Below are 22,947 nucleotides of genomic sequence, written 5' to 3' on the forward strand. Positions count from 1 at the left end.
ATTGCTGCACGTGGTAACACTGAAGACGACGTCCAGTTCCATATGGTGGTAAAAATTTAAGGAAGGCTTGCTAGATAACCTTGCAAAACTCCCTCCAAAACTCCACCCAATGTAGAAAAGGAAAGACCTCAGGAACTATGTGGAATGTTCCAGACCTTTCTCTGCTTTATCGGTGCCTCTTGGTTGCCTGTATTCTTGAAGTTGCTAGTGAATCTCCATGCTGGAGTAAGATCTCTGATTCATGTGAACCTGACTTTACATTGTAATCTGCTGTGTGGACTGGACATGCAGTTCTTCCCCCTTCTATGGCTTCTATTGTCGGATTAACAGCAATATCCTTGAGAAGGTCTGTAAGGCCACACAGTGTCACCGTCTACCCCCACCTTCATCGTCAGCTCTGTCTCTTTCCGTACACCCTTTCATTCACTGAATTCTAGGTCTATAGACCTTTCATTTCCTAAAAAAGTGCCACATTCGCTCCTGCCATTTGGTTTTTGGACCTATGGCCTCTATCTTCCAGGAGACCCTTTCTCTGCTGTTTTAGCCCCTCTGCCACCCTTAATCCCTGTTCCCATTCATCCTTCATCCTTCAACTCAAACAATCTCTCTTCGTGGTAACCTTCTTTGACCACAGTGAAGGGCAGGTTGGATTATAATGTCTCTCTTTATTTTTTCAAAAAACCAACTCTTGGTTTCATTGATCTGCTCTACAGTTTTTTTTAGATTCTATATTGTTTATTTCTGCTCTGATCTTTATTATTATAATGTCTCTATTTAAAAGCAAGACTCCTAATAGTCTTTATCTCAGTTTGTAATTATATTCTCATTTGTGTGCTTATTTGATTTATGTCATTTTCCTACTGGACCACACATTCTGTGGGACCAGGACAGTATCTTTTTCAATTCAACTGTGGGCATCCTGCGTTTTAGAAATATTTGCTGAATGAACTAAATGAATAATAAAATGAGGGATGATAAATCTGATAGTGGTGTAGATGGATCAGGGGCCAGGAATCAATTACGTGAGTAATAACAGTCCAGCAGGAGATGACTAAGACCCAAGAAAAGGAGATGGAATCCACATGTGCTACTCATTGTGTGGGATCTTGGGCAAATTATTTAACTTCTGTGAATCTCAGTTTCCATATCTATAAAAAGAGTACAATAATAGTGTCTATCTCCTGGGTTTGTTACAGCAATTACCCGGGACAGTGTATTATAGAGTTTAGTGCCTAGGGAGCGTCAGATTAGCACACAGAAATGCCTATCATATAACCCCACTTGGTTGTCAGATCTGGGTTGCAAACTTGGCTTTCAGCTTTCTTGTGGCTGATGTGAAAAGGAAAATGTGATTATTTAGAAAGGTCATAGTGCTCTTACGATAAAAATGAACTGCATTAATGAAAAGCTGAGCTCTGCTCCTGTCTCCCCTCATCCATTTCCCAGCTGAAAGAAATTTCCCTGTTGGTTTCTCAATAAGAGACACCAGAAGGTTGTAATGGACGGAGAAGATCTCTGTCCAAGGAGTTCCTGTGGCTGCTGCGTGTGGCCACTCCTCAGTGTGAACAAAGGCCAAAGTAACTGCGCAAGAAGCCATTGTTTTGGAGTCTGAAACGACTAAAGGATAAAAGTTAGAATACCCAAAGCAAGTTTCTTGACCTAGGATGTCAGGGTATCTGTGAAATCTCCAAGTCATGAAAATGCTTACCAGAGAATTAATGGCTTATAAGGATCTAGAGAAATAGCCTTTAAGGGAGGGCATTCCTTCTTCTTCCAGGTAGAAGAAATGTGTAGAATATGGAGGCAGTTGGGATTTAGGTGTCTCGGGCCTCAGGCCTCTAGCTTCAGGCGTGGGCCACCAGCTGACAGGGAGCACCCAAAACACTGAAGTTTTTCACAGAGACAGACTCCTTAGCACGGGTTTGGGCTCAGCTGGGAATATGGGAATGCCCACAAGTCAGGGCCAAGAGGGTGGTTAGAACTATCAGTCTATTCCAAGATAGCAATGCCAAGGAGGGAAGATGTATCAGTTGGAAAACTATCATCAGTGACCCAGGTACATCAAGAAGCCTTCCCGGACGGCATCACCCAAATGGAACCAAATACTTTCGAAAGCAAATGCTAACAGGTGATCTGATGAAAATGTTTATGAAAAATTCCTAGTCATCATCCCTCCAACAGAGAATGGGACACTCAACGGAAGAGGCATAAAGAACATTTCAGGAGACAAGGTACCTAGATGTGGAGATGAATGATCACTCCATTTCCAAATTGGTTTATTCAGTTTTGTTTCTGTGTAAGTTCGACTCACAGCTTGTGAGCTGGGAGGGCCTACATAGTCCTCGTAGGCAAATTTTCTTTCGAGCAGGCATTTACTTTTATATGCCTTTGAGGATAATGATATAGAATGTCACCTTTTCCTTCTTTCCACTTTCATCCCACCTGGGTGACATGTAGTAGAACATGCAAGGACTTCTAATACATCTCCCTGAAGGAAGGACCAGAGATTATATAGTTTGAAAAGGAAGTGTTTCTGTTTCTTCCACTAAATTCTTTAGTTATTCGAAAGTATGACATGATCCTTTCACATCAAGCAGCGCCCACAAGTTGCCGGTTCCATAGATCACCTTTCCATAACTCATGCCTTTGGTGGCTCTGCCGTCTAGGCAGGTGCACGGGCCTGGAGAGAGGGAGAATGGGGCCTCCCTGAGAGCAGGCAGGGCCTGCAGCCTGGGCCAGATGTGCTGTGGTGCCTTGTCATGCATGTGTCTGAAGAGCAGGGCTGGGATGGAACCCCCGGAAACATCCATGACTACAATCAATAGGAACTTGGTAAAATCCAAACATAACCATCCAGAAGCTGCTTAATTTAGTCATTTTGTCTGGAAGAAGTTAATGGCGCTCTAATGATGACAAGGGTTTCTGAGAAGAGGCATCTGTACTTGCTATAAAAAGTATCCCTCAGAGTAAGATATACCTGGAATCTGGCACTGAAACTGGAAGATGGAAAGAATGTTATATCTGCTAACAACTAAAAGTGCCTTGTGAAATAGGACATTCCTATGAAGCAATGCCTTTGAATTTATGTTTGTGCTGTTTGCTACACACATAGGTTTGAGTATGTGTCATATTTCAAGGCATGGTGCTAAGCCGGTCTGAGGTGAAGCCCACAGCCACCCCCCATCCTTTTGCACATGAGCACAGCAGGAGTCATTAGCTATTCTCTACCTTCCTGACTCTGAAAAGTGCACTGAAATTCAAGGGTGGAACCTTCTAAGGGCCTTTCAAACTCAAATGTTTTATGGTGCCGGACTAGACAACAGCAGGTGTTTTAATTCATTAGCAGAACAAGAAGGTATGAGGTCTATTTTTTAAGGTCTGCATGTGAAGCTTTTACGGACCAAGATTGAGAGAAAATCAGACTCCTTTTTTGTGGGTTACAGGTAAATTTTTAAATGTAAAAGCCTGTGATGTTTATTTAGCTGTTTCTGTGTTTGTTGCATTGATCACTTGTATCATAAACACATTGTCGATAGTGCAAATAACTAGAAAGAGTTGAGTTCAAATTTTTTTCAGTGAGAGATTTTGTTTGTAAAGAATGCTGTTTCCCCTTCACTGTGTCACATGAAAGAATAAAATATACACAGCAGCTCCTTAAAACCCCCAAATCTCAGTGAATAGGCCTGTGCTATTAAAATGAAACATGGGTGTCTGGGGGCTCGGTCAGTTAAGTGTCTGACTTCAGCTCAGGTCATGATCTCATGGTTTGTGAGTTTGAGCCCCACGGCGGGCTCTGTGCTCACAGCTCAGAGCCTGGAGCCTGCTTTGGATTCTGTGTCTCCCCCTCTCTCTCTGCACCCCCCCCCCACTCTCTCTCCCTCAAAAATACATAAACATTAAAAAAAATTTTTTTAAAAGAAAAAGCAAGCATGTCAGCAGCTATGGTGGCTAAGGACTGTTTTCTGGCTGGATGCCGTTAGACTTTTGGAAGATCCCAGTCACTTACATTTCCCAAGAGGCCTTGGGCTCCTCTCTTACCTGAGGAGCCGGAGTTCTGCCAGCAGAGTGGGGTTTTGCTGTGCCTTCTCTGGAGTGGGCTGAGAAGCTTGTTCATGCTCTAGCCGCAGCCTCTGGATCTCCTGTAAGATTTCTCTTGGGAGAGAGGAAGAAGGTAAGAAACTAGGGTCAGTTAACTTCCAGGATACCCAGGATGCTAACATCCGAGGGGGGCGGTCACCCTATGTTTGGGAGCAGAAGAAAGTCTCACTACCCAACGGTGTTTATGAGGGACTGGCTGTAGCTAGATGGGTGCTACAGACAACGGAAGGCTGACCTCAGTCCCAGCACGTTGAAACTCTGCAGTATGTTGTTGGAGACTTCAAGCTGAGTGTTCTCACCAGGACCTGATAATCGCTCTACTAAGTAACATAATGCTGCGGTAACGTGTTCAACTTTGAAAAGTGTGCTGGTTAGGAGCAAAAATATATCTTCCAATTATTTCTGATCACAGCCTGACACCATCAAGTCATTGCAGCTACCGGCTAAGAGGTGCTTGGAGGGAAAACAGGATAAATGGTGCTCATTTCACAAAACTAAATAACCCCATCCTCTCACCGGGAATGACATTCCCCTCACTGAATTTATTGGAGAAGCCCCCGGTTAGGCCAAAATTTTTTTTCTTATTCTTACCATTTTCAGCCTCAACAATGGATCTCAATGAGGGTAGCCTTGGAAGGAAAGTGCTTTTAAAAGGATTCACTGTAATTGAGTGTGTGACATAAGAGTGCGATCGGTGTGACCCCTGTCAGGGGTGAGATGTGTCAGTCTATTATTGATGTCGGAGCCTGGGCTGCCCTGCACTGAGGTGAACATTAGGCCGCCATAAAGGATAGGTGACCTATGCAAGGCAAATTATCCCTAAGTGAGTTTGAAGCCATTAAGCAAGGTTACAAGACACATATTCTTGGGGGAGGGGTCAGTCTTCCATCCAGCAAAACACACAAAAGACAGACAATAAGAACAAAGCACTAAGGAATAAGGAATGGAAGGTGAACTTGGTGAGCAAGGGCGATGGCTTTCCATCCGAAAGGCTGATTTACAACTGCCTGCTTCATAAACACACCAGCATTAAGAAGCTCATTATCAGTTACTACCTCTCTCACGGGTATAGTGAACTATAATTCAGGGGTTTTCCACCTTTTTCTGTCCCCCTTTGGCATTCCCTGGTGGAAAACTTTAAGACAAATTTTCTATGGAAACTCAATACGTCAAATGGTTAAAAGGGAGCCTGTTCTGGTGAAAGAAAGCCCTGCCGCAAGCCCTTCTTCCCCTTCTTCAGACCTCTATAGAGATCCCAGGTCCCACAGGGCCTGAAAATCAGTAAAGCTGAGATTTCGAAGTTCTCTGCCAGGACTAACATCCTGACATTCTATGACTCCCACTTGTTCTCCTTGTCAGTTCCAAGGACAGAACCATGATGCAGCATTTAGCTTAAGGAAGGAAAAGAGAGAAGCAGCTCTGATAAGAAAAATTATGGTAAGATCTGTAAAGAGTACTAAGTTCTTAGCCTCTCCCCAGGAACTATGCTCTCCTCTTTAATCTTCTTTTATTGAATCCTCATAAAAATTGTATATAGGTCCTGCTATTATCTGTTTTATGAATAAGGAAATCAAAGCACAGGCCAGTTAAAAGACTTGCCCAAGTTCAATAACAAGTAGGTGGTAGAGGTGATTTGAACCCAGGCGGTTAGCTCCAGAGGCCATGGATATCTGACTCCCTCTGTCTTTGGTGTTTGCTCTGATAGGTTTAGCTTATGCAGGCTGTGATTTATGTCATATAATGTAAAGAGTACTGCTACTCCTAATACCAATCCCAATTAGTTCTTCCAAGTGTGCTATGAGGAAGCATTATCTTCTAACAATCATGGCTGAAAAGTCCATGAATCACCCAGAGTAGTCATGGAGTGAAGTGAGGAACTCTAACCTCCCCTGAAGCTCAGAGATCTGATTAGTGGGTTCATTGTCACCTTGGAGACCACGGGATTCCAAGGGCGAATTCCTACAGTGCAGAAGTTGACCTGGATAAGCTTCTGGGACGTGGTTCTGGGGTCCTTGGAGGGCATGAAGCCACCGGTTTAGACAAATGAGTTCAGGACGGACTAGATGCTCGTTAGGCATGGTGTGGGGAACTCTGTGGGCCACGAAAGGACTAAGAGACAGGACAAACTTCTCTTTCTGCCATCTCTTCTCATTCCCATTTCTTTATTCTCTCTCTGGTCCTGCAAACACACATTCAGAGTACAACATCCAGAAACGTCTTGGAAACAAGCAGTAAGACTGGTAGCACAGCATAGCTGGGGCCATTGGAACATCCATGGTGCTCCTAGCTGATTCTGGAATTCCGCGTGGGGGCCGATGTCACTGGGGTATTTCCTTAAAGGAGGTCCTGATTTCACCTCATGCTGAGTGGAAGCAGAGGATTTGAAGGGAAAATAAAGTGCTTTGGAGAGGTAGGAGAGCAGGTAAACACTGCAAACAAGATAAGATATTTGTGGGCTTGGGAGTTTTCACGGTAGTCTTTTTCTCTTTCTAAGAACAGGAAAATATGCCAACCAAGTCTGCACCTTCTTTTTAATTTTTATCATAGAATGTGAAAAAACACTTTGACCATTTATCCCTAAATTCTCACGTCAAACTCTATAGGCATGAAACAAGGATCAGGACCTCCTCCTTTATTCAGTTTGATCTCAGAAGTGACATCAGTGTTTAAGAATGGGATTCAGTGGGGGCGCCTGGGTGCCTCGGTTGGTTAAGCATCCGACTTCCGCTCGGGTCATGATCTCATGGCTCATGAGTTCAAGCCCCACGTCGGGCTCCGTGCTGACAGCTCAGAGCCTGGAGCCTGCTTTGGATTCTATGTCTCCCTCTTTCTCTCTGCCCCTCCCCTACTCATGCTCTGTTTCTCTGTCTCTCTCAAACATAAACATTAAAAAAAATTAAAAAAAAGATTGGGATTCAGTGTTAAGACAGTTTGGTGCTCTTCTAAGAGATCTAGAATGTACACGTTGGACCTACTCAGTATTGAGTTTGAGATCTAACTCTGTAATTAATTATTTTTCTCACTCAATATATATTTACTGAGCTTCTGCAACATCCTAACCATGGGCCTAGAACCCAGAGGCCCTTTGGCATGGTCTCTGTTCTCAAAGAACTTCCATTTCAGTCAGGGAAGAAGGAAACAGACACATAGATGCAATTATTTCAGATAATGATGTCTCACACGCATACCAGGAGTTGTGATAGAGAGCGGTTCCTGGCGCAGGAGGTAGTGGGAACGATTCGACGGGAGGACTTGTGAGGTAAGACCTGAATGATGAGAAGGGCCTGCCCATGCAGCGACCCTAAGGAAGAGCGCCCTAAACTGAGAGAACAGTTTAGACTGTTTAGAACTTCAGAGAACAGTTTAGAACTTTAGAGAACACAGGCTGCAAGGAAAGAGGTGAGCAGGAGCACACTGAGCAGGATTTGCTGAGGCTGGCAAGGTAGGCAGGCATCAGCCCAGGTTAGACCTTGCAGACCACGGTAAGAAGGGTAGGTTTCAGTCGAAGTGTGACAGAAACCCATCAGAGGGTTTTGAACATAAAATAACATGATATGACTTGTGTTTTACACAGTGACAGGTTGGGCTGCTGCTAATGGTGGAAACGGAGTGGACAGTCTGGGATATGCTGTGGGGGTCGGCTGAGAATCAGTCTGTGTCGAATAGACAGAGTCCTGCTGATGGACTTGGGCATGGAGGTGTTTGGCTCCAACAACTGGGGGACAGTGGTGTCAGCCCAAATGCCTGATTTGCTTATTTAAAAGTTTATTTATCTTGAGAGAGAGGAAGAGAGAGCACAAGCAGGGTAGGGGCAGAGAGAGAGGGAGAGGGGATCCTAAGCAGGCTCTACTCTGCCAGCGTGGAGCCCGACGTGGGGCTAGAACTCACAAACCGTGAGATCATAGCTGAGCCAAAACCACGGGTCGGACGCTAACCGACTGAGTCACCCGGGCGACTTCCAAATGCCTCTTTTAGAAGAGCCTTCTGTTTGTCTCTGGGTGGCACTCAGGAGGGCCCTTCTGAATGAGACAGCTCCTTAACAAAAACAGGCGTGTTGGGGCACCAGGGTGGCTCAGCGAGTTAAGCGTCCTACTTTTAATTTTGGCTCAGGTCATGATCTCACAGTTGGTGAGGTAGAGCCCCAAGTTGGGGCTGCTTGGTTTTCTCTCTCCCCTCTCCCTCTGCCCCACCCTCTGCTCCCACTCTCTCTCTTTCTCTCACAATAAATAAACTTTCAACAAAAACAAGCACGTCAGTAAAAGGGAAATGATACTGTCTAGAGAGGAAACATTAATTGCACTGATATCTCAGAACTGTATGTATGTTTTCTCATGAAGCTTTTGAAGATCTAAAATCTAAAGACGAGCTTCTCAGACGCCAATATCACTGACTAAAGACATCGTCCTTTAAATATGCATACAGCTGAAAAACCTGGATATTTTAAAGCATACCTATAAGTTTTCAGTGAACACACACTGTGATCAAAAAAGCCAGCATGTCTAAAAAGCCTTACCTGTTCTTGTTTTCTAGCTCTGCGATCAGCTGCCTCTGTTGCTTATTCGCATCAATGGTGAAGGAGATGTCAGGAGCACTTCTCTGCTGCGTCGGCTGCTGTAAAACATGTGGTTTATGCTGTTTAACATTGGGAATGGAAACCCACATGTGTGTGAGGAGACAGGAATCATGAGATATGCAGACAGGAAAGAAAAAAAACTATTTCTATCAAAACAGGAAAAGCAAATACATGAAATTGCCATTCATCTCCTAAGGACCGACTTCTCTGTGAATCTCGGGGGACGCCTCTGCGAGCAGAAGCAGAACAGAATTCTCTGGCAGGCAAACACACAAAACGTAGAAGACATAGTCTTGTAGCTTTCTGACTTGAAGTCTTTGGGAGCGATTTCATTCTTGCTGTGCTGTCCCCACTGTGACAGTTCTCTCAGTGTAGGTGGGTGTAAAAAATACTTCCCTGTTGAGATACCTCTCTAGAATTACTGTTCAATCACTGTAACGCACAATAAAAAAATGTCATGGTTTGAAAATCACAGTTAATAGGATTTTCTTTTCTTCTTTTGGTCAACATACTTATTAGCATTTCTTTATTCATGTATGTAATTTTACATTAATGGATATATACATCCTTCCTCCACATTGATGGCATAACACTCATCACTCCTGGTCATGTTTTAACAACTAGTGTATATGCAGTCACAGCTTTCTCCATTCTCTCTCTCTCTCTCTATATATATACATATATATACTCATAAACAGAAATTAATCTTAACAAATTATACATATATGCAAATTTCCCTGACTAAATACACATACATATATACATATATATAAATACGGCCTATGATTATATGTAAATACATATATACATATGTATATTTATAGACGTATTTTTTGTTGTAAAATCAAAGTATTATTGTATCAAATGAGTTCTTTTACACAATACATTGATTATAATTACAAGAGGATTTAAAAAAAAATTTTTTTAACATTTATTTATTTTTTGAGAGACAGAGAGAGACATAGTGTGAGTAGGAGAGGGGCAGAGGAAGAGGGAGTCACAGATTCCAAAGCCTGACTCGGGACTCAAACTCATGAACTGTGAGATCATGACTTGAGCTGAAGTTGGACATTTAACCGACTGAGCCACCCAGGTACCCCAAGAAGATTTTTTACAACAAGGATAGACTGATTTTCATATTTCCAAATAAAAGTCAACTTTTACATATGTATGTACATTTACATATGTATATACATGTAATCACATACTGTATTTATATATGTACATGTATGTGTGCATTTAATGAAGGTTTAATTTGTCATTTTTTATAAAAACAGAGTCAGATTACGTATAGTTCCCTGCGCTTTGCTTTTTTGCTCTACAGTACATTTTAGAAGTTCCTCAACTGGTTTTTAAACAAATTAAAAAAAAAATCACAATTAATCTTTCCACTAAAGAATGCCAAGCTTTTAAAAATGGCATCAATTGCCTACGCCCCCAGAAATGAAAAAACTCAGCCTGCTTTTTAATGTCCAGACACCTGACTGTAGAAAGATTAAGCTTGGTAAATGTCTGGCTCTCATAAAGCTTTTCTATGATTTTTTAATTGGCATTTCTTTTAACAAAGAAGTGATTTGTGTTGCTAACAAAGGATTCGGGGTCCTATGTTTTATATCCTAAATGACTTCCCGTAGCTAAGCCTAGCGAATGGCAGCTTCGAGCTGTGATCCAGGTTTTTCCTCTGATTTCAGTACATAGTTTTCTGTTTCTTGTATATACTACATATCGATAAAAGTGGAAACTTATCTGAGCCAGTTGTGGATTTGAGTCATTCCTCTTTCTCTTAACTGATCAGGAATTATCCAGACACACCGGTGTTGGGCTGGTTCAGCAGTGTTGTAACAGAATACCTAAAGCTATGATTTATGCCACACCAGACCCATAGCCGGACAGTGAAAAATAGAAGTAGAAGGCTCGTGTTTAGGTCCTGCAGGTCACACAGTAACAAGTTCTCAGCTTTGCTGTCGTCGCACCAACTGTAAGGATAACAGTGAACATGACAGACTCTCACTCAAACTACTTACAGACGAAGCGGACTCTGCTGCCAGTCTTGCCGCGTACCTGGCGATCAGTCTGTGTTCTTCATCGAGCCGGTTCGAACTCTCAAGCATGCTATTGAGAACAGAGCAAGAAGAAGACCGTGAGGCAGTGAGAAAGACGGATGGATGTATATTACCACCAGAGGCGCTTGCTATTTCAATTTTTCGGTGTAAAAATTTGAAAGCTATATGAAATCCTGTTAGGTTCACGATCTCAGACGTGGATTCATGGCACGATCTAACACGTGGCCAGGAAGTTGCGTTAATAAATCCTGTCTTCAGTCAATTAAATGTCTTACTAAGAAAACTCCAAACAAGTTACTTTTCTCATCAACATTTCTGATAAAAGAATATTTTCTCTTTTTCTGTGCTGACAGCAAGGAGCCTGCTTGGGATTCTCTCTCTCTCTCTCTCTCTCTCTCTCTCTCTTTCTCTCTTTCTCTGTTCCTCCTGTATGCTCTCTCTCTCTCTCTCAAATAAATAAATAAATAAATAAAACTTTAAAAAGTAATATTTTCTCTTCAGTTTTATTGCCTTTAACATTTTTACTTCCTTATTACGTAAGAAATACATGTCCACAATGGGCATGTCAGAAAATATGGAAGCACCAAAAAAACCAAAAAAACAAAAACCAAACCCAGTTGTGGTCAGCCTGCAGTGATACCTACCTCCTGGTATTCACCCTTGTGTGTGTAATCCTCCTCCTTTAGTATGGGCTGGACTTACTGGCTTGCTCTTAATGAATAGAAACAGTCAGTTTCTATTCAGTTTCATGGACAGAAGTAATGGAATGTCACTTTCAAGATTAAGACCATGGTTTCCATCCTGAGTATGATTTCTCTCTCTTGAGCTCATTGGATGGCTTGTTCTGTGGGAAGCTAGCTGCCATGTCATCAAGCAGCCCATGGAAAGGCCCATGTGATAAAGAACCAAAGCTAGCCAATAATAACCTTGTGAATGAAATCCCACACATAGACCCTTTAGATAAGATAGCAGCCCCAGCTAACAGCTTGATTGCAACCACATGACAAGCCTTGAGTCACAGGCACCATGCCGGATTCCTGACCCACTGTGGGATAGTAAATGTTTGTTCCATTAAGCTGCTAAGTTTTTGGACAATTAGTTACGAGGCAATAGATAACTAATACAAACTGTTAACTATAATATTACTACCCAGGTAACTTGCCATTTTCTATTTACTTCTAGAGCAGTGGAATTATAGGAGTGGCTTCTAATGACATTAATGGGAATTGTTTATTGTCTCTTATAATTGTAGATTGTTAATACTAGAATAAGGATGATCTGAGTCCCTAAAAAAACTAAAGCAAATAGACGCATTATCAACTCCCCCGTATTTGAGAAGGCCCTTCACTTAAGAGTAAGTTTTGCATGCCATTAAAAAGTTTCTATGAAACATACCAGTAATGCCAATGCTGTTAACCGGCTAGATGGTTACAGTTTGGCTTATCGGTTATCATGGTGAGTACCGGGTCAGAATCAAGAATAGAAACTAGTTTCTCTCATCCTTAAATATATTCTCCTCCATTTATATTCCCCGCCCATGATTCTTAAAGAAAAAAGGTCATTACTCATGAGTATACACTGAAAGTAACACACTTCTATGCCAGTGGTAAGGTTGTAAGAATCATCCACTGCAAAGACTTGAATCCACAAGAAGCAACATGCACGTATATTATTTACATGTATGTTCACACATAAAGTAAATATGCAACCCAGTCTTTTAATTTTTGTTCAAAAGTGAGAAGGTGAGTGAACATCATTATGTGCTTCCAGAATATTAGCTGTGTCACTTCCAAATCGCTCTTCCCTGGCTGGCTGAATCCATTCCTGTAACATTGTCTCTTATCATTCAGAAAACATTCCTGTATCCATCATCTCTGTACCAGTCTATACTCCTCACACGTGTAAACTATACCTGTTGTTATCCTGAATACTTCCACTTTAGATTTAGCCCTTTTCTCTGGGCTACAATAACCACGTAGAATATTCCTGAATATCTACATTTACTAAGTCACTTCTCTACCCTCAATAAAAACTCTTCTCTTTTCCTTTTGTCCATAGGAGATAATGCATGTAAAACACATCAAGCTAATACGATGCCTAGAACACATTATTCTGCTTCTTAAGCAACCTGTTCAGATTCATTCATGATTCATGTCTCCTTCAAAATACTCCCATCCGACAACCATGTAGAGTAGGACTTTTCAAGTATTAGCGTACATACGTATGACTGGGAGATCTTGTAAAAAATGTAGTTCCTCGTTCTGTAGCTGGGGGTGATAGGGTAGGTTGCGTGGGGTAGAACCTGAGAATCTGCATTCCTAAGGAAGCTTCCAAGATACACTGATACTGCTGGTCTAAGGACAAAACTTTCAGTGGCAAGGATCTAGAAGATCTTGAGAATAAAATGGAAAATCTAAACACATGAAATAAACCCCAAATGTAAACCATATAAAAGAAATAATTTTTTATGAGTATTTGATATCCATGCAGCATCTATGGTATTTTATAAACACTCCTTAACCCAGAAAATTCTAGGTTCCAGGCTCACATATGTGTGGTACCAATCCCCAGAGACTGAGATTTCAATCAGCATAACAAAGACTTGGAGTAAGAAATAATTCTAACAGCAAAAGGTGTTAGTTCTGGAGAACTGATGCCATAAAGCAGATGTTTGTCTCTATAACACAACGTCTGCACTCTGTAGTGGTTAAAAATAATAACTGAATTTCTTGTCATCGCTTTAATAAAAAAGTCACAGTGTGTTCACTTTAAACATAAAACTACCCCACAAAGAAAACAATTTAATTTGATTTTAACGTGTTTATCATTTCTGGCTGGTATTAGAAATAATATGCCTAATTTCAGCACAGTCTGTGTAGACAACAGGGCCGCTGCTCTTAGCCCAGAGCAATGATCTGTTTGCCTGAAAGTGACTTTGTCAAAAACATTTGCGTGTGTTTTGATAAATAAATAATAAAAAAAACTGATAAAAAACCTCATGATAAAAGTGCCTTTTATCATGAATGACCAGCAAGTATAAATAATATAAAGGCTACATTAAAAAAGCCTCTTGGAGATGTAAGACGTGAAGTTATGGGATCCTGTCTAGTAAGCTATAACTCATACTTCCGTGCCTTCCCTCCCCCAGCCCTGAGTGAATGAGGGGTGGAGTGATATATTACCCCTTTGTGCACACAAACGATTTATGAGTCCACATGTGCCATTTTAGTATGTTCAAATTATACAAGGGTGAATGAGGCATTCCTCTGATAAATTCCATTATTTCAAGACTCCAATTACAAATAGTTGAAAATGAATGGCCAATAATCCCCAAATCGTTAGAGAAATACCGATTCCAACGCTTTCTCCATCCCTGGCTATTCATTTCAAGACTTTATAATCAGTAATCTTGCTACAAGACCATGATGAATTGAAAAGTGGCTGCTGTGTAGACTGTATTTCAGAGCAGAAAAATCTATTATTTTGAAAGCTCTCCACTTTCTACCTTAAATGCATGGCCATTGTGTGTTGCCAGTGATTCAAAATGGCATCCTAAGAAACTTAAGTGGCCTCGGCTGAGGTAGGGCCTACTAAACTGTGATTTAGCAAAGGTTTCTGGGAACCCAGGGTTTGTTCACATTTCTTTGGTTTCTCTATAAGCCTGTACTGACTTCCCAGGCAGGACAGTCAACCAAATACTAATGTGGTCTAAAGGGCAGCGGAAATACTTCTAAGTTTTCTCTTAATATTTTTCCATCTTCCTGAACAGGTGAAAGGAATTTTATCACCAGAGATTAATTTTTTAAGGCCACTGGGCCTCAGGCACTACTCTTCTATTAAAATGCAAACAGCTGAGAGGAGGATTACCGCTTGAGAAGGCATTCCTAGTCGCCCTGAAGTGGAGGTTTACTTGATCAGGTTGTTTCGCAGTTGGTTGAGAGCAACATGCTATGGGAATAGAGCCCGTTCAGGCCTTTGGGAGCACAGTGAGCAGAAGAGAGGTGGGGCGGAAAGGAGCAAAGTGATTCTGGGGCCCAAGAAGTGGTTTTAGGGGACTAACGAACGTGGAGGGAAATGAACTAACTCTCAAAGCTTCAACTGGTGTCTCTTTAACGACTGGCTTAAAAGGAAAAGATAGGAAATCATGAAATGGCAATCTTCCTGGATAAAAATGATAAAACTTACCAGGATAATGGCATCCTTATAGGGATGCCTTCAAACTCCTTTATCGACACCCTGACTTTATCAGCTCACTGTTGTAACACCAAGGCCATGCATTCCACCCTCTTCAAACTCTCCATTTCCTTCCGTTCCAATGGTCACGGGTGTGTTCCAGGCCACTGTCATCCAGAATTGTCATGAAGCCCTCTCAATAGGTTCTTCCCATTTTAGACTTAGTCTTCCCTCCAATTCATTTTGCATCCTGTGGTCGGTGATCTTTTAAAAATGAATTTGGCTGTAACATTCCTATGCATAAAATCTTTCAATGGGTTCTCAGTTTTCAAACTCCTCCATAAGACTCAGAAGGTCCTGCATAACCTAGCTTCATCCTTTACCCCTGGTACTCTAGCAGCCTTACCGGGTCAAGTTCCTCAAGAAGTTCCACATTTTCTCTGCTCTGAACGATCTCTCTGCCTCCTCCACCCGCTTCCACTTGGCCGATTCCTCATCATCCTGCTGTTGGCTTCAGCTGCCATTTCCTACCCTCACTTCCAACCTCTAAATTCGGGATTTTGCTCCTCACATATCCCACGGCATCTCACTGCCCTTATTGTACCTGTTACCCTTTTGCGTTTTCATTGCTTTTTCACTTGTCTTTATCCTTTACTAAACTGTAGCTTTTTTGAGGAAAGAATGGTTCCATTTTGTCACCATTAGATCTTGAATGTTTAGCACAGCACTTGGAACACAGCAGGAAGTGCCTAAGCGTTAGTTGGACAAAAGAACAAACACAGGTTAGCTCTCTGGCTTGCAGCGTCATGGACTTTGGTCCACGTTTCTATATCCTTCTTGGCTCTGCGTGCATTCTCAACACTGGGAAAATCAGAAGGGTAAAGATAAAACACAGTACTTTAACACTAACCATGCCGTCTAAAATTGAACTGTGAAGTCTTCACATTTGGCGGAATTGGAATCAAGATACACTCAGTTGCCGGATGCAGATTCCTTATCTGCTCTTTTTAGGTGTTAAGGTTCACAGAAATGTCATTACACTCTTCCATATTTATCAACATCAGATCTTCCCCACCTGCAGTCATGGCAAATTCTCTTTGGTTCAAATTCTGTTGTTGTTTTAAAGATTAGGAGAGCAGATGATGGTATCTGAAAAAGGTAAGCTCCCACTCAGAAGAAATGCTTACTCTTAGGGGTGAATACAGATAGGAATGATATATATATAAGAGTGGGTGCGAGGTGGGACTGGATCATTTCTGAATTCAAACCTCAGCCCTCTTAGTTACAAGCTGTCTGACCTTGGGCAAATCACTTAACCTTTCTGTGCTTCAGTTCTTTCACCTATAATACAGGGATATAGTGATAATATACCTCCTGGTGTGCTGGGAGGATTATTATGTACCGTTTAGAGCAGTGCCAGGGCACACGGTGAGACTCTATGGGAGTATTCCTTTTACTTTTACCTCTACAAAGCAGGTAACACTGTCTCACTATAATCATTTTTGCATGATCATCTCCTTACCTATAACTTAGCTTTTTGCTCTCGAACGTTTGGTTGGTTACTGGCCAGTATTCTAGGGTATACCAAAAAAGAAGTAAGACCATTTAGTTGAATCAATGAAAGATTTTACGGAAGCCCTAGGGGGACTTTACATTTCTGATTTCCTAAACAGAGGGACGAGTTAGCTGAACAGTGACAGCTTTCTCTTGTTTCCCCAAAGTGGCAACACTGCCATTTATTTGTAATCAAATGTCCCTTTTATTTATTTATTTATTTATTTATTTATTTATTTATTTTAACGTTTTTATTTATTTTTGAGACAGAGAGAGACAAAGCATGAACAGGGGAGGGGCAGAGAGAGAGGGAGACACAGAATCTGAAACAGGTTCCAGGCTCTGAGCTGTCAGCACAGAGCCCGACGCGGGGCTTGAACTCACGGCCCGTGAGATCATGACCTGAGCCGAAGTCGGACGCTTAACCGACCAAGCCACCCAGGCGCCCCGCAAATGTCCCTTTTATACAATTTATCAAGCAACATATGAGACCAGGTCCCATGCCAAGTTCTTTATTTGAGCGCATTTGGAGAAAACATACTCTGAAGGTCATCCAGTTAACAATATTGATGAATACCCATGAGCTATCATTTTTTTCTACCATATTATAATGGACAGGTTTTACAATAGGAGATTTTAAATCTACTTTATTGTATGCCTTTAATCCTATTCAAAATTAAATAAGGAATCACTATTGAGTCATTCCCCCATGTGCCTAGTTCTACACTAGCTAATTTGCATCAATGACCTCATCGGATTGGTAGTGTCTCTCTTGTTTTCCATGGAAACTGAAAATGTATTAGAATCAGAGAAATGAACTCATCTTTTTTTTTATAAAGTTAAAAAAATGTTTATTTATTTTTGACAGAGAGAGACAGAGTGCGAGTAGGGTAGGGGCAAAGAGAGAGGGAGACACAGAATCTGAAGCAGGCTCCAGGCTGTCAGCACAGGGCCCAACACGGGGCTTGAACTCACAAGCTGTGAGACCATGACCTGAGCTGAAGTCAAACACTCAACTGACTGAGCCACCCAGGGGCCCCGAGAAATGAGCTCATCTTAAAATCAATTTCCCATCTGAGTATTCTGAGAAAACTTCTGTGTACAATGTAGTCAATGCAGATATGCACGCTGGTGGTATGATATTCTTCAGATTGATATTTCTAGAATTCTAAGGGAATACCTTTCTCAGGAGTCTTGTTTTATACCTGAAACTCCTAAACATCTTATGGAAGAAAAAAAATAGTATTGATACGGAAATGAAAACTCATATAAAAGAGATACTTTCAGTGAGTGCAGATAATAATTTTTTTCTTTCAACAGACTGCAACACATTTACATTTTTCAAAATCAACCTTTACTGAAAAGGGTCAAATTTTTAGCTTACATATTAAAAATATTAAAGGCATACACTTCAGCGGATTTAGTGTTGATGTTGTCATGGATTGAACTGTGTCTTCCCCAAAATTCATGTGTTGAAGCCCCAACCCCCAGTGCCTCAGAATGTGACCGTATTTGGAGTAGGTCTTTTAAAGAGGTTAATTAAGGTAAAATGAGGTCGTAGGGGTGGGGCCCTAAGCCAATATGATTGGTGTCCTTATAAGAAGAGGAAGAGAGCTAGAGATGTTTCTGCACAGAAAAAAGGCCATGTAAGAACACGGCAAGATGGCAGCCATCTGAGGCCAAGGAGAGGGACCTCAGGAGAAACCAGCCCTGCCGGCACCTTGGTCTTGGACCTCCAGCCTCCAGAACTGTGAGAAAATAAATTTCTGTTGTCAAAGATACAAAGTCTGTGGTATTTTGTTATAGTAGGTCTAGAAAATGAATACAAAGTGGAAGAAATCAGAGAACGTTAAAGTGACAAATAGATTCTTTCCCAATATCAGTTTTAGTTTTTCTTTTTTCTTTGCCCCCCATCAGTCATTTTCCCCATGTCAGTGAATTGTTGATACTTGGGTTACCCAGGTTTACCACTGCTCCATAGGCAAAGCTGAATACTTTGCTTTTTCACCTACTTTATACTCTTACACAAAATGTTCAACTAAAGGGCTAATTTATAATAGGTGATTTATTTTAAAAGTAGAAATCTTTATTTTACTAGTAAAAAAGATTTGCCAAGAACTTCTAATAATTTTGTTTAGGGTGAGAGGGAATTTTATACCGATAGCACTATCAATATCCCATGACATTAACAGATATTTATTGTGCACCTACTGTGCGCCAGGCTCTGTGTTAGGTGCCAGAGATATGGCAATGAACAAGTCAGAGAAACTCCCTGCTTCACGGCGAAGATAGCTGGTAAACTAACCAACCAACCAACTTATCAACCAATGATTGCAGTTCTGGAAAGAATGAAATAAATGGTAGGCCATGATAGAGACTAGTTTGGGAGACCTACTTAAGGAGATGCCTTTAATCTGAGTTTAAAGCCAGAGAAGCAGCCTTTACATACATGTAAGGGAGGTCAGAGCATGGGTGTATGGCAGGCGATGTCAAGGGTCAAATGGGAAGAATGTTCTTGGCATAGGGTAGAACTAGTAACATGGTCTTGAGGCAGTTTTAGGAACTGTTTGTAGGGCTGATCAAAGTGGATGCTGCTAAGTATTGTGACTGAGTTGGGAGAAGCCCATGACACTGAGGCTGGTATGGGGCTAGGCAAGGGCTGGGTCGTGCACAGGCCTGTAGGCCATGGTCAGGGCTGGGGTGCAAACCAAGTGCAGTAGAAATCTATTAAAAGGTTTTAAGCAGGCAAGTCGATAATAATTTAGACCCCATCTATGAAATCCAGAAATGGAACCAAATATATAATTTATTGGTATGGATATTTATACAATATAAAAATTATTTAAATAAATTTTCTTAAGAGAAAAACATAAGCAGAAAAAATTTTAACCTATTTATGTGCAATCAGGGGTCTAATTAAGTGACAGTAATTGATCATGACATCAAAGGATAGACTGTAGCCTTTAACTGCACTCTCTCCCTTACAGAGGGGGGTCTTTTCAGAGCTGAGAATACTATGTCAGAAGCTTATGCATACGGTATCAAGGATATAATTAGAGTTGGGTAGAGTTGGGTAGAGTTGGAAGTTCTGGGCTGGTTTCCCATCTTCTTAGTCTGCCCATCAGTTGGTCCCAATAAACCACTAGCAAGGCCAGCACTTGATAAGCTTTAGGGAAGGGCAGAAAAAGCCCTCAACTCATTACATTTTGATATCCCTTCTCCCCCATTGGAAAAGGTGGCTGAAAACCGTTAAAGCTTTTAAGACTTCACTGAATTAGGAAGACAGCAGGAATTCTCCCTTGAGCCACAGTTAATTTATTTGGCTTATCTGACATCAGAACCAGCAGGAACACAAGGGTTTCTCTAATTTAGCAGCAGACTATTTACAAATGAGTCAGTTTCCCATTGTATTAAGTCCTTAGTATGGGGAAAAGTCCCCCAGAGTTAAGCAGGAGCATACATGAATAATGACAAAACAAATATTTTAATCAAGAACAGCAGTTAGGTTCCTATCTGTAGACCATCTCATGAAGGATGTGCAGATAGGGAGCCTGAAGAATGGGGTGGAAAATAGATGGGACCCAGTGTCAGAAGACCTCTGTGCAAGCCCTTGCTAGCATGTGACGTTGGATAAGTCTCTTAATGTGTCAGAGCTAGCATTTACTTCTCAGTGAAAGAGAATTGATAATATCCAAACTTATAGAGCTTTGATGAGCAAATAATGTGTAAGAAAGGGTTCTGTAATTTTCAAAGCACTCCAGTAATGTAAAATGTATTATTCATATCCAGGTTGCCATGATGAGATACAAGAGACTGAAGACAAAATTCCTACTCTTTTGAAGATTGTAATTACAATGGGAAACAACAATGCATAGACTAAATACAAAAATGGTAACACAATCACCATTCCTATTACTAGTATGTGCTCAAAATATCTGTCAAAATGAAATAAAAATAACGTAGTAGGATTTGCAACTTCAGGAAATAGATATAGGGTAGATGCAGTGGGGAGCAGTGTCACGAAAAGCTTTCTGGAGGGCTTTCTGTTTATGTAGGTTATATAAGAGGCAATGTAGCATAGTAGTTAGGTGTTTGGGATGAGGTAGGTTAAATCCTGGATCCACTGTTTTGTAGCTGTATGACTGTGGGAGAGTCATGTGAACTCTGTAAACTGATACCTTTCCTGATCTACAAAATGGGGGTGAATGTATTTACTCTACAGGCTTACATTAAGGGCTAGGAGAAATTATGTAAATAAGGTTTTGACACAGTGCTTAGCAGGAAGCATGTGTTTTAAAAAACGGTAGCTGTTAGGATTATAACCCTGACATATCTCACCAGAGTTGAATGATGGTGAAGCATTATAACTATTATGACAGAGAAGGTGAGACATCACCCCATCACTTATATAATCACGGCAAGTGTGGGGAATGGTGAGGATGTAATTCAACAAAAAGGAAATACAGGAAAAATGAGAAATTCAAAAAAGAGTTGGGAATTTTTAAGAACAGGAGAAAGCATTGAGAAATACGGAGGGCAACAGATATTCACAAGGAGTCGGCTTCGTTGGTCAGTCTTAAATTCTGCTTTGTTTTCCAAATAGATATGGCCTCCTGCGTTCATCAAGCAGATGTGAGGTGTCTCTGCTGAGACAGTTTTACTGTCTTAAGTGACCATCAAGTCATTGTGATCAATCACTTGAGTAGGGAAAAGGGCTGGTGGTGACAAACTGTGAGATTTCCTCTTTGGAGATTTCTTTCTCACAAATTTAATTAAGAAAAGGTCAAAGAAGAGTGCTGGAAGTAGCTGGAGTGTGCTCAGAATTATGGGGGAGAAGACACAGTGTGAGACCACAGCTTCGCCTTCAGACACGATTGAATCTGTATTGACTTCTTCTTTGAGGACTGTCAATACATTTTTTTTTTTTTTTTTGGTAATTCCATATTGAGTTCTATTGTTTCAGATACCATATAACATTGGGGAACCAAATTCACTGGGAGTAAGATTAAAGCTGTCACTCTTCTCGCTCATACTTTTGAGAGGCTGAGATATAATAAAGAAGAGGAACTGTGTGACCTACAAGCTCGGCAACTTTGAACAAAAGGTGGGGTTAACCGAAGAGTGCTATTTAATTTTATCTTCGTGAAACTAGGACATGGTATAAAATGAAACTAGGGTGCTGCTTATATATTTTTAAGATACAAATTAAGGTAAATATGTAACTTCTAATAGATGTACATCATTATCTCCTAAAACACCTCATGTACTAATTTTGTAAGAACAGTTACAGGCATCGGGAACAGGAAACAGTCCAGGAAGGAGAGTTCTAGAAACAAAGAAGTGGCTAACAATACCAAGTGGCGAAGGTGATGAGGACTGAGTAATGGCCATCATGTGTTTCAGGGATGCTTTTTGTGAAATTGTAATGGAAAGGAGGCCAGCTATTTTAAAGGCAATTTAATCCCTTGGTTCACTTCATAGTTAATAATTACAAAAAAAAAGAAGTCCATTGGCTTTTAGTTCAGAGAAAGTTAGAGTTACTAAGCAAAATTCACATATTTCTAAGAAACGGGTAAACACATTTGTAAATCAGGAGTCTAAACTAGGCTGAAACATATGATAAATACATAGTCTGTCCACTTATCTTCATTTTTACCCCATGTATATTATCACAACCAAGTAACTTTAACCAATGAGAGGAATCTCCTACGTCGCAATTAAAATAGGAAGAGAAAATCTTTAAGAATGCCTTTATCTGAATACACAGGTGCTATCTGAATTCATACATTTTAACACATTTGGAAGAAAGCTTTGCATATTCTGGGACTTGAAAGCAGACTTTATCAGGATGGCTACCCAGAAACATTTGTAAGCCAGAGAAGAGTTGAAAGACAATTTCTCCCACTGTTATGATTAGGGAAATGATTTCCATGGTATGATCCCATCCTGTCACTTTTCCTCTCTTTTACTTCAATCTTAAATTAATGGAGCATTGTCTTCCAAATCAGTGGAGGTATCCATGTCCTTGGAATAAGAAAATTCTTGCATCACTATTTTGCGGGCATTTGACGTGGCACATATAATGCAATTGACTGGGGAGACCCAGAGTCCGGCATCCACTGAAGGCTAATATTTAGCATGGCATCCATTTACACAAATTTTGCCTTTCGCTATGTTTAAACAAGGATATGAATTCCATGGTATATGAGTGGAAAGTGTTCATACTAACGTCATGAAGGACGTCTAATTTGAATCAATTCAAAGATGACCTAGTGAGCCTTAGGTCGCTAAGGGCATCCACTTGCCCCTTGCTGAGACTTCTTGTCAAGGGAGCAGACTGTTACCCTCTCTAAGGACAGTCAAGCAGCCAAACCTGCACTAACCATGGTGGGTTGTTCCGGAGCCTGTTGACGTACAACCCGATGAGAACATGTTCATCAGCCAGCCTGTCTGCCACATTCAGGCTGTACTGTATCCTGAAACAGG

General features: G+C 41.0%; 1 protein-coding gene across 12 annotated transcripts in view; it reads right to left on the reverse strand.

Annotated features, from left to right (window-relative positions):
• Positions 1–22,947, reverse strand: part of DTNA (dystrobrevin alpha) — a 351,322-nt gene that overhangs the window by 26,641 nt on the left and 301,734 nt on the right. For 11 of the 12 annotated variants that reach the window (XM_049620211.1, XM_049620212.1, XM_049620207.1 and 8 more), the window contains 3 exons: positions 10,696–10,783; positions 8,612–8,709; positions 4,039–4,152 (listed from right to left, as the gene is read on the reverse strand). In XM_049620211.1, the coding sequence (XP_049476168.1) occupies positions 4,039–4,152; positions 8,612–8,709; positions 10,696–10,783 (300 nt within the window). Of the gene's footprint in view, positions 1–4,038; positions 4,153–8,611; positions 8,710–10,695; positions 10,784–22,844; positions 22,938–22,947 lie in introns of all 12 variants that reach the window. The other variant, XM_049620219.1, reaches the window with a different exon arrangement.

Source organism: Panthera uncia, assembly GCF_023721935.1.
Source record: "Panthera uncia isolate 11264 chromosome D3 unlocalized genomic scaffold, Puncia_PCG_1.0 HiC_scaffold_8, whole genome shotgun sequence".
Lineage (NCBI taxonomy): Eukaryota > Metazoa > Chordata > Mammalia > Carnivora > Felidae > Panthera > Panthera uncia.